We start from the raw sequence: 12,060 nt of genomic DNA on the forward strand, positions 1-12,060 counted from the left end.
TTTAGGATTTTCTTCATATAGGATCATATAATCTGTAAACAGAGATAATTTTACTTCTCCCTTTTCCATTTGGATGCCTTTTATTTTTCTTGCCTAATTGCTCTGGCTAGATCTTAATAGAAGGGACAAAAGTGGATATTTTTGCCTTATTCCTGATTTTAATTTTTTTTTCAGATGGAGTATTGCTCTTGTTGCCCAGGCTGGAGTGCAATGGTGCGATCTTGGCTCACCACAACCTCTGCCTCCTGGGTTCAAGCGATTCTCCTGTCGCAGCCTCCAGAGTAGCTGGGATTACAGGTGTACACCACCACGCCTGGCCAGTTTTCTATTTTTAGTAGAGACATGGTTTCTCCATGTTGCTTAGGCCGGTCTTGAACTCCCAACTTCAGCTGATCCACTCGCCTTGGCCTCCCGAAGTGCTGGGATTACAGGCGTGAGCCACCGCACCCGGCCTCTTATTCCTGATTTTACAGGAAAAGTTTTCAGCCTTTCATCACTGAGCAGTGTTAGATGTGGGCTTTGCATAAATGGCTTCTATTACGTTGAGGTAGTTGCCTTCCAGTCCTAATCTGTTGAGTGGTTTTATCATGAAAGGGTGTTGTTTTGTCAAATGCTTTTTCTGCATCAATTGAGATGATCATGTAGTTTTTTGCTTCATGCTGTTAGTATAGTGTAGTACACTGATTTTTTTTTTTTTTGGTATACTAAGCCATCCTTGAATTCCAGGAATAAATCCCCTTGGTCATAGTGTATAATCCTTTCAATATGCTGCTGAAGTTTGCCAGTACTTTGTTGAGGTTTTTTGCATCAGTGTTCAGAAGAAATATTGGTCTGTAGTTTTCTTTTCTTGTCATATGTATGTCTGGCTTTGGTACCAGCGTAATGCTGGCCTCATAGAATGCGTTAAGAAGTGTTCCCTTCTCTTCAGTTTTTTGGAAATGTTTATGAAGGGCTCGTATTAGTTCTTCTTTACACGTTTGGTAGAATTCACCAGGAAACCATCAGGTCTTGGACTTTTCTTTGAGATTCAGATAATGCTTTTAATGCCTACAAAATTAAAAATGAAATTAAAGTACTTTCATCACAAATTTTAAACGGTGGTACAGTACTGCATGTGCTTCTTTATGAATGCATTAAATAATGTAATCAAGCAGCTGGTCTAGGAGTTATGGTAATTTTGGAGCAATGATGAGCAGAATGGTATTCTGTGGCATCTGCAGCAATGGTGATGTGATGTGAGACATCCACGACTTCTGTAGGAGGTGGAGTCCCGGACACTGCTGATGCTGCTGCCAGCAGTTGGTTGCCTAGATTCATAATTCAGGAAAATGTTAAATTTTGGTTAAAGGCCAGTGATGATAAAGATGGTATTTTTTCCTGTCCCAGTTCTCAGTATCAACCTTTTCGGTGTGCTGGATATGATAACTATCCCAAACACCCCCATGGGCCCATGTCACACATGAACATATTCTGTCATATCTGTCTTTCCAGAAAAAAAATGCTGAGAATGACCACAGTAAGGGATGCTTTACTTTGAAACATTCCCTGGTGTACCCAGCCCTGACCAAGGGCCGTGTGGAGGCTGGAGTGTGCAGGTGCAAGGGGTGGTGCCCTGTGCAGGAGGGTGGCCTTGGCTCCTGGGGTGCACAGGCATGGCCTCTCTGCAGGACCTGTGCTTCCACTAGGAGGCTGTGGTGGTTACATGCTCCTGAGTGTGTTTGGGGAAGGAACTCAGTAACTAGTCACCGTGTGTATATGTGTCCTGCAGCTGCTGTGGCAAATTACCAAAAATTCAGTGGTCGAAACACAAGCATTTATTCTCTTACAGTTCTGAGGTCAGAAGTCTAAATTATCTCACTGAGGTAAAGTCAAGGTGTTGGCAGGGCTGGCTCATTCTGGAGGCTCTAGGGTAGGGGAGAATCTGTCCCTGCCTTTTCCAGCTTCTAGGGGTCTCCACATTCCTTGGCTTGTGGCCCCTTCCTCTGACTTCAAAGCCAGCATCTTCCCTCCTCTGACCCCTGCTTCTGTGGTCACATCTTCTGTCCAACTGTGAAGCTCCTACCTCCCTCTCACGATCGTGATTATATGGGACCTACCTGGATAGTGCAGGATAACACCCCATCTGAAGGCCCTTCACTTAATCCCATCTCCAAAGTCCCTTTTACCAGGTACGATGATTTAAAAGATGGCATCCCCTCCAAAATTCATGTTGAAACTGAAAGTTGTCAGAATCAAAACAGAGTGACTAATGTTAAGAAAACCCTAACAAATAGAGCTAGGGAAGGCCATGAAGAGAGGGTCCATATGCCCGATAACAAAAACTATCACAAAAGACCACAAAAACCACAACCTTGCACAAAGGCCATTGAATTTTTTTTTTTTTTTTTTTGAGCCCAAGTCTTGCTCTGTCACCCAGGCTGGAGTGCAGTGGTGCAATCTTGGCTCACTGCAACCTCTGCCTCCCGGGTTCAAGTGATTCTCCTGCCTCAGCCTCCTGAGTAGCTGGGATTAGAGGTATGCATCACCATGCCTGGCTAATTTTTGTATTTTTAGTGAAGACAGAGTTTCACCATGTTAGCCAGGCTGGTCTTGAACTCCTGACTTCAAGTGATTAACCCACCTCAGCCTCCCAAACTACTAGGATTATAGGTGTGAGCCACCACACCTGGCCAAGGCCACTGAAATCTTACACAAGAAAATACTTCTGCAAGGATACCTGCCCAGCAGCTACCTTCCAAACTTGGACCGGTGTCTCCCTTGCTATTAATCTTTGCAGTCAAGGGTATCATTTCAAAATGATTATGTAATCTCCTTTTTTCCTTTAAAACTTTTGTCTTCCTTGAACATGCAGTTACCGTAATATGCATGTTCCCGTTGCAAGGCCCTATTCCTGAATAAATTATCTCTTTAGAGAGCTCCTCTGTCATTTAGGTTAACTAACAACAAACTTGGTCCCCATTGTGGTGAAAGAAGAGGTGGGGCCATTTCGGACTAGGTCATGAGGGCTCCTCTTATAAAAGAGGCTTCCTGTGGAGTTTGGCCTTTTCTTGCCCCTCTGTCCATCCCACCTTGTGAGGACACAGCATTCTTCCCTCCAGAGGAAACAGTAACGAAGTGCCCTCACCAGACACAGGACATGCCAGTGCCTTGATCTTGGACTTCCCAGCCTTCAGAACCATAAGAAACAAATTTATATTGTTTATAAATTACCCAGTCTGTGGTATTTTGTTACAGTGGCACAAATGAACTAAGACACCAGGTAAGGTCACACATTCACAGGTTCCAGGAATTAAGATGTGGACATCTTTGTTGGGGGTGGGGGGCGTTGCTGTCACTGCACTATTTCGCTAGTGAGGAGTCCAGGGGCCTCATTCTGTTGCTTGTAGAATAAGCCAATGTCCACTTGGTGGGAACCTCAGGATGTCTAGGAACAAGACGGGAAAAGCAGGGCAAACAGGATGAGTTCTCCTCTTGTGCTCTCTGTGGGCAGGTGGGAGCCCCTCAAGGAATATGCCCATCCAACTCCTCCCCAGAAGGCTGGGCCCTGGAGTCACTGGAGCTGTGCCTGAGTAGCTGCTATGCTTGTAGGAGAGTTCTGAGCACCTTCCCTCTACCTTCATTGTATCTAATAATGCTGTAACCTAGTCTCAACATTAAAAACGAAAAAAAGGGCTGGGCGCAGTGGCTCATGCCTGTAATCCCAGCACTTTGGGAGGCCAAGACGGGTGGATCACGAGGTCAGGAGATCAAGACCATCCTGGCTAACACGGTGAAACCCCGTCTCTACTAAAAATACAAAAAATTAGCCGGGCGTGGTGGCGGGCGCCTGTAGTCCCAGCTACTTGGGAGGCTGAGGCAGGAGAATGGCGTGAACTCGGGAGGCAGAGCTTGCAGTGAGCCGAAATCGTGCCACTGCACTCCAGCCTGGGCGACAGAGCGAGACTCCGTCTCAAAAAAACAAAAACCAAAAAAAACCCGAAAAAAAGGTCAGCCTGTTTTGCTCTAACAAAAATATTTTTCTCTTTTTCTTTGAGTCAGAGGGTCTTGTTTTGTCACCCAGGCTGGAGTACAGTGGCACAATCCCGGCTCACTGTAGCCTCAACCTTCTGGGCTCAAGTGATCTTCCTACCTCAGCCTCCTGAGTAGCTGGGACCCCAGGTGCACACTATTACTTCCTTCTATTTTTTTTATTTTTTGTAGAGGTGGGGTCTTATTTTGTTGCCCAGGATGGTCTTGAACTCCTGCGCTCAAGTGATCCTTCTGCCTTGGCCTCCCAAAGTGCTGGGATTACAGGTGTGAACTACCACGCTGGGCCAGAATTAGTTTTTTTTGTTTTGTTTTGTTTCGTTTTTGAGATGGAGTCTCCCTCTGTCTCCCAGGCTGGAGTACAGTGGCACGATCTTGGCTCACTGCAACCTCTGCCTCCCAGGTTTAAGCAATTCTCCTGCCTCAGCCTCCTGAGTAGCTGAGATTACAGGCACATGCCACCACGCCCAGCTAATTTTTGTATTTTTAGTAGACAGAGTTTCACCATGTTGGCTAGGCTGGTCTTGCAGAATTGGGTTTTATAATAAGCAATGAGAAGCATTATAGCAGCCCTGATAATGAAACTTCAATGACATAGAGACTTCTTCCTCTTCTCCTTGTGGTTTGTCCTTTAAGCCTAGGGGGACCTCTGGTCCCTGGACTCTCCCCTCTCCCCACTGAGGTCTGGCGTCAGCATGGGCCCTCACACATGCCCTCAACTGTTCTGCCCTGGTCAAAACAGCCACTGTCTAGGCCCCACCTTCATCCTGTGTTCTTGGTGAGTGGACATACACCTGAACCACCCAGCCTTCCTGTCCACTTAAGGGATGTCCCCAGAGAGGCGAGAATACTGCCCCACATCCAGCCCAGATAACTATCCTGGGCCTTCTGTGCCTCCAACCTGCCGTGCCTCTGCCCTGCCCTTAACCAGTCATAGGGCCACCAGGGGAAAACCAGCCAGGCTCCCATCCCAGCCCAGCCCAGCCCTCTTTTCAGTCCTGCACCCTGCTGCCTTCTCTTCTGCTGCTACAGGAGGAAAAAGGGTCTCTCTGCTGGGCTCCTGCTCAAGGGCACACGACACCTGCTCCCCATCATCAGATCCTGTCTACTGCATCACTCCAACGGGCACCTGTCATCACTCCATCTTAAACACGCCATTCCGCACCCCATGCCTCTGTCTCGCTGCTCTCCTTTACAGCAAACTCAGGGACAGAATGCAAATACTCATCCTCGGAACTCCTGCCTGTCTTTTGTCCCCACCCATATCTCATCTTGAATTTGCACATGTTGTGGGAGGGACCCGGTGGGAGGTAATTGAATCATGGGGCAGGTCTTTCCCATGCTGTTCTCGTGATAGCGAGTAAGTCTCATGAGATCTGACAGTATCCTATTAGGGGGAGTTTCCCTGCCCAATCTCGCTCTTTGCCTGCCGCCATCCACGTAAGATGTGACTTGCTCCTCCTTGCCTTCCACCATGATTGTGAGGCCTCCCCAGCCACGTGGAACTGTAAGTCACTAAACCTCTATCTTTTGTAAATTGCCCAGTGTCGGGTGTGTCTTTATTAGCACCGTGAAAACGGACTAATACACCACCATTCCACGAAACCTGCACTCGCCAAATCTGAGTTAGCTCCCAGGCCATAAGCTGGGGACCCCTCTCCTGGCTTCTCACCTTTCAGGCTGACTACTCCCAAGTGCTGCCCCTAGGCCCAAGCACCATGCCTCGACTTCCCCTCCACCTGAGCAATGGCTCCTTGGCGCCTCCTCCTGTCTCGCAGCTCTAAAGGCTCTCTCTGTGGTGACAATTCCCAGTCTCCAACCTGGGCCACGCCGGTGACTTGCTCATCCAATCACCCACCAGCGTTTCCATGAGGAGGCCCAACAGGCATCTGAGACTCAACACAGCCAAAGCCACAGCCCAAACTCCGCCGGTATTATATTAGGGGGAGTTTGTGGGAGATACCTGGTGGGAGGTAAAATCCCTGTACCACCCTGCCTCGACCTTTCCCATCTTGGTTAAGGATAACTTTCTCCTTAAAATTGCTTACGCCCAAAACACTGTAACTTAAATAAAATGGACAAATTCCTCTAAAGACACAAACAGATGATCTGAATAGACCTACAACAAATAGAGATTGAATTAATAATCAAAATAAGTAATCAAAAAAGCCCAGACCCAAATGGCTTCAATAATGAATTCTATGAAACACTTAAACAATTAAAGCTGGGTCCAGTGGCTTGTGCCTGTGATCCCAGCTACTCAGGAGGCTTGAGGTGGGAGGATCAGTTGAAGCCAGGAATTGGTGACCAGCCTGGATGATATAGTGAACAGCCATCTTAAAAAAAAAAAAAAAAAAAAAAAAAAAAGAGGAACACTTCCAACTCATTTTATGAGGCCCAGTAGGACACTGATACTGATACCAAAACCAGACACAGACACCACAGGAAAACTTCAGACCAGTATCTATGATGAATATGGATAAAAAAAATCACTCAACAAAATTGTATTAAACTGAATCCAGGAAGACAGATACTCCATGACCAACTGGAATTTATCTGAACACAGGGGATAAGTGTCTTTTCAATATCTGAAAGTCAATTAATGTAACACACCACATTACTAGAACAAGGAAAAAAACCCATGATCATCTCAATGGATGTGGAAAAATCATTTAACCAAATCCGACACGTTTTCATGATAAACACACTCAACAAACTAGAAATAGAAGATACTTCCTCGGCTGGGCGTGGTAGCTCACGCCTATAATCCCAGCATTTTGGGAGGCCCAGGGGGGTGGATTACTGGAGGTCAGGAGTTCAAGACCAGCCTGGCCAACATGGTAAAACCCCATCTCTACTAAAAATACAAAACTAGCTGGGCGTGGCGGCCTGTGCCTGTAATCCCAGCTACTCAGGAGGCGGAGGCAGGAAAATCGCTTGAACCTGGGAGGCAGAGGTTGCAGTGAGCCAAGATCCAGCCACTGTACTCCAGCCTGGGTGACAGAGTGAGACACTGTCTCAAACAAACAAAAAATAGGTTTTATCAGGTTGAGGAAGTACCCTTTTTTTTAATGATTTTTAGACAGTTTCCCTTTTTTAGCTGGGATTACAGGCACCGGCCACCAACCTCAGCTAACTTTTTGTATTTTTAGTAGAGATGGGATTTCTCCATGTTGGCCAGGCTGGTCTCAAACTCTGGACCTCAAGTGATCCGCCCGCCTCGACCTCCCAAAGGGTTGGGATTACAGGCGTGAGCCACTGTGCCCAGCCTGATAAAACCTATTTTTTAAGCACCCACAGCTATCATCATACCCAAAGGTGAAAGACTGGATGCCTCCTCCCTGAAATCAGGAGCAAGACAAGGATGTCCACTCTTGCCGCTTCTAGTCAATATTGTATTGGAGCTTCTAGACAGGGCAGCTAGGCAAGGAGAAGAAATAAAAGGCATCCAGATTAGAAAGGAAGAGATAAATTGATCTCTATTCACAGATGACACGCTTTTGTATAAAATCCCAAGGAATCCACTAAAACACTAGAACAACTAATAAATGCCACTAAAAGACAAGAAGAACTAATAAATGGGTTTAGCAAGGTTGCAGGATAAAAGATCAGTATACAAAAAGCCCTTAGAGTCATACTTGACCTTTCCGGGTCACACTCCACATCCCATATGACAGTGGATGGCCTCCTGCCTCCTTCTCAGCCCTTCCTAGTCTGTTCTTCACCCAGGAGTCAGAATGACCCTTTTAAAGGGTTAGTCATATCCTTCCGTGTGCTCAGTCTTCCGAAGGCTGCCCATTTCCTGCAGAGAAGGGGCCACAGTTCTGACTGTGCAGGACCTGTCCGCATCCCTCCATGTCCCCACCTCCCATTTCCTACCAGTCCTTCCAGCTCCTGCGTTCTCGACTTAGTGGCCTCTACTGTGTTTCTTACACTCCAGGCTCTCGTGTCTCAGAGGCTCTGTCTGCCGTGCTCCTTGCTCAAGACACTACTTCTGCAGATATCCTTACCCTCGACGCCCACGTCCCGCCGGTCTTTGCTCAAATAAGTGCCCTCCTATGGCTTTCCTTGACCGCTCTGCCCTGTCCACCTCGTGTTCTTTTCAGACGGCTGACTCAAGAAAAAATAGACAATCTCAACAGACCTATAACAAGTCAACAGACTCAATTAGTAACCAAAGAACTATGAATCAAATAAGTCATCAAAAAAGCCCAGGCCCAAATGGCTTCAACGTTGAATTGAAGCCTGCACGTGGGTTGGTATGTGAATGACGGACTGCCTGGGTCCTCTGGGCACCTGGCATTTCATACATGTTCCGCCTCTGGCACGGGGTGTCTCGACCAGGTACAGACAGGCTGGGAGCCCCGCGCCGGGCGCCCGCTCCCTGGAAGCTCGACCTCTCCCTGCCGTCAAGGCGCCGGTGGGCGGCACGTGGGCCGGCTCTCCCGGGGGCAGTTCTCTATTTCGCCGGTGAGGTTCTCAGACCAAATCCTCGGAATGCAAACTCTCACGGCGTTCCCGTAATTCTCAGCCCAGCGCGGGCCCCGACGCAGGCTCCAGGGGAACGAAGTCAGCGTCCCTTCCGGGGGATGCGCCGGCGGGGCCGCACCTGTTTCTGCCTCAGGGGTCCAAACGCCCACCTTCCCTGCACCCGGACGGGGGTCTGGAGACTGGCACGTCCACCTGGTGCCCGTCTGCTGGGCTGTCGCCTGCCGAGGTCGCCGCCGGCCACACCCACGAGGTCCCCAGGGCGCCGGCGGCGAGAGCTCGGCCGGCCAGGGGGCCGGGCTGTGGCTGAGGTGGGACGATCCAGGGCCGGGGAGGAGACACGGCGCTGAAAGAGGGCAGCTGCAGGCTCGGCAGGATCCCCGCCGCCGACCCACTCCACCCACCCCGCGCCGCCCACTCCCCGCTGCCTACGCCGCGCTCCGCACCGCGGGCCTCAGAGCCTGAGAAAAGCAACCGGGCAGGCGCGGACCAGAGCGGGTCCTACTGCGCCTGCGGAAGCGGGCGGAGAGGGGCGGGTCGACGCTCACTGCGCCTGCGGAAAGGGGCGGGGCAGGCACAGGCCTGCGGGTGCCACCTACTGCGCCTGCGGAAAAGGGCGGGGCGGGCGCGGGCTGGCGGGCGGTGCCTACTGCGCCTGCGGAAAGGGGCGGGGCAGGCGCGAGAAGGGAGCGGAGCTGGGGGCGGGGTCGAGGGCGGGGTGGCGGGCGGTGCCTACTGCGCCTGTGCGAGGCCCGGGCGGTGAGCGCGCTCCCGCTCCTTGGCCGCCGCCTCAGCCGCTGTCGCCGCCGCCGCCGCTCACCCGGGACCGCGCACGCGCTGCCACCGCCCCCGGCCCGCTCCCGCCCCCGCCCCCGCCCCCGCCCCCGGCCCGCGCCCTCCTGCCGCCGCCTGTTTGGGCCGCGGGCTCGGCACCTCCTCAGCCCGGGCTCAGCGCCCGCAGCATGCAGCAGCCGCGGGGGCGGCGACGGCGGCGGCTGTGAGGTGAGGCGGGGGCCGCGCTCGGGCGCCCCTCCCGGCTGGCCGGCTGCGGGGCCGAGTGGTGGCTCGGGGCTCACCGGGCCCGGCGCGGCGAGGGGCGGCGGCGCCTTTGTTGCGGCCGGGCCGCCGCCTCAGCCCTTTGTCTGCAGATGGTGGACGCGAGCGGCCGCGCCGCCGCCGAGGGCTGGAGGAAGATGGAGGCCCCGCCGGACGGCGCCGCCGACCTCGTGCCCCTGGACCGCTACGACGCGGCGCGCGCCAAGATCGCCGCCAACCTGCAGTGGATCTGCGCCAAGGCCTACGGCCGAGGTGGGCCGGGTGAGGGGCGCGGGCCGGGGGCCAGGGGCGCGGGCCGGGGCCGGGGGACGCGGCCGGGGTCGGGCCGGGTCGGGGTCCGCGCGCCGCGCCTTTGTGCCGCGTCCGCACAGAGTCGGGGCTGGGCCGGCCGCCTCCGAGGTCCTGGCGGCGCCCGGGCAACGCGGAGCGTGGGGACGCGGTCACCTGGCGAGTGGGCGTCCCTGCGGCGGAGGGCGGCGTGGGTCGGGGCTTCCGCTCCTATTTCGGGAGTGCCCCCAGCCTCCCGTTGGCGGCGGCGGCGGCGGCGGGAAGGAGCTGCCCGGTTCTGGGCGCAGGGAGGGACCATGGGGACGCGGGGCCGCCGTCTGAGGCGCCGCTTCCCGGCGCGCCGGGCATCGTCCAGTGCTGGACCTGTGATTCCGAGCCTTGCACTTGTTATGAATTTTGATGCTTACAAGCTGTCAGCTGTTGAATTCCCCAACTAGAAATTGCGTATTCCGCGCATTGTGCTTAATCACAATGATCCCCTTTGGTTAATTCCTGTTTGGAAGAACTAGGTAACCTTGTTACTCAGTCCAGTTTGTTAGGCCCTAATGTGCTTAGTGGATTAAGACGCTTCTGTTTCGTGCCCTGGGAACAGGACAGACCTAGTGATTCTCGTCAGTGGCTGACTTCTTTATTAATTTCAGGTGCTTTGTTTCAGGTACAATTAAAGGTTAATATTTCTGCAATCCTCTTTTCATTTGAAGCATTCTTAAAACATTTGCCTTTATTCTGGTGAAAAATTACCCTTTTTAGAGTAAGACTAAAGGAGACAGCCCTTCCAGAGAAGAGTTCAGTTGACCAGTTTGGAAAACGCTGAGTAGGCGTTGCCCTGTTTGACAGTGGCCTGTGCCCCAGCTAGACTCGAGTTAGTCATAAGGGCAAACGCGTTTTGTAAGTTTTAGGGATTAAATACCTCGCCTTATTTCAAACTGGTTTTTGTACTGTGTAAGTAGTAATTGGGAAAGAGTTTTTCCTTTGACAGTTTTCAGTTTTACAGTTCTTGTTTACTGGCTCAGTGGAACCTTAGTTTCTGTGTTGTAATGAGGAAGAAACACTGCTACATCCAAGACTTCACATGAGTTTTTGAGAACGGAATTGGTAAGATGTAGGTATGAAACTTGAGTCAGGTGCAAAGAACAGCCCGAGAGCGGACGCCTGGGTATCTTGCAGTCACTGCCGGCTGCATGGGCTCACCTGCCTCACACCTTGTGTTAGTCACTGTTTTGCTTTTCTTTGTATTTTGCCGCATGTGCTTACACCACGAACTAGTTTTTACACCTTTGCCAGTGATGTCTCTTTCTGAGACTGGCTTTTGTTATTCCGTTATCCCACGTTACGTTCTTAGGTTCTTCTTGACTTCATCTTCACTTTTCCACATTTCCGCTGCTGTGGAGTGTCTCACTGAGGACTGTTCACCGCAGCTGCTCGTGGGCGCTGGCTGGGCTCCCGTAGGTGCTGTGGAGCCCAGTGCATTCTTGGGCATGGCTCCTGGGATCCGAGCACAAAGTTTTACTCCTGCATGTTTTTTAAGATTTTATATGTGGAGAGGGTTGAGGGCTCAGGCAGCGGATGTTAGACAAATTGCTATAAAAAGAACTTTCACGATCTGCTTTCCAATTTCTTTAGCAAGGTGCATGCATTTTTTATTTCATTGCATTTAGCTTTGGCATTCAGCATGGGATTTGTCAGCCATCCAGAAATAAGTACGCGTGTCTCTGTGTTAGTATTGGGGTCGTCTAGTTTCAGTTCCGGTACCAGATCACTCTTTAATCCTTGTTGACTCATCGGATGATGAATTCACAATCTGATACTAACATGGGCTTTTGAGTTCTAGAATTATTAAAAGGTGGGCATTTAAAGAAAAGAAACATGAACAGGAGCTGGAGAAGACTGGACACCATCTTAGGAGCTGAGACTGGAGTGCCCCTTACTGGTGGGTGACAGTGCCTTCGCACATCAGACTCCGATTTTAGGAGGTCTGGTTTCCACTTTTTTTTTTTTTTTTTGAGACGGAGTCTCGCTCTGTCGTCCAGCCTGGAGTGCAGTGACGCGATCTCAGCTCACCGCAACCGCCGCCTCCTGGGTTCAAGCGATTCTTCTGCCTCAGCCTCCCAAGTAGCTGGGATTACAGGCGTGCGCCCCCACTCCCGGCCAGTTTTTGTATTTTTCGTAGAGACGGGTTACTCCATATTGCCAGGCTGGTCT

General features: G+C 51.4%; 1 protein-coding gene and 1 long non-coding RNA gene across 11 annotated transcripts in view; one reads left to right on the top strand and one right to left on the bottom strand.

Moving 5' to 3' along the window:
- Positions 1-3,168: 3,168 nt before the first annotated feature.
- Positions 3,169-9,025, bottom strand: LOC107976820 (uncharacterized). Of its 2 annotated transcripts, none has more exons than XR_010148545.1 (5): positions 8,961-9,025; positions 7,906-8,170; positions 7,665-7,828; positions 7,339-7,446; positions 3,169-3,424 (listed from the first exon to the last, which is right to left on the bottom strand). It is a non-coding gene; the product is annotated as an uncharacterized LOC107976820 (long non-coding RNA). The 2 variants fall into 2 exon arrangements; XR_010148544.1 differs by having other exon boundaries at positions 8,667-9,022.
- A 363-nt stretch (positions 9,026-9,388) lies between these two features.
- The window catches only part of CAMSAP1 (calmodulin regulated spectrin associated protein 1), a 104,168-nt gene continuing 101,496 nt past the window's right edge, over positions 9,389-12,060 (top strand). For 3 of the 9 annotated variants that reach the window (XM_009457687.5, XM_024345974.3, XM_009457688.5), the window contains exon 1: positions 9,392-9,822. In XM_009457687.5, the coding sequence (XP_009455962.1) occupies positions 9,663-9,822 (160 nt within the window). In that variant the 5' untranslated portion in view covers positions 9,392-9,662. Of the gene's footprint in view, positions 9,823-12,060 lie in introns of all 9 variants that reach the window. The other 6 variants (XM_063787412.1, XM_063787413.1, XR_010148546.1 and 3 more) reach the window with 6 other exon arrangements.

This window comes from Pan troglodytes, chromosome 11, assembly GCF_028858775.2.
Source record: "Pan troglodytes isolate AG18354 chromosome 11, NHGRI_mPanTro3-v2.0_pri, whole genome shotgun sequence".
NCBI lineage: Eukaryota > Metazoa > Chordata > Mammalia > Primates > Hominidae > Pan > Pan troglodytes.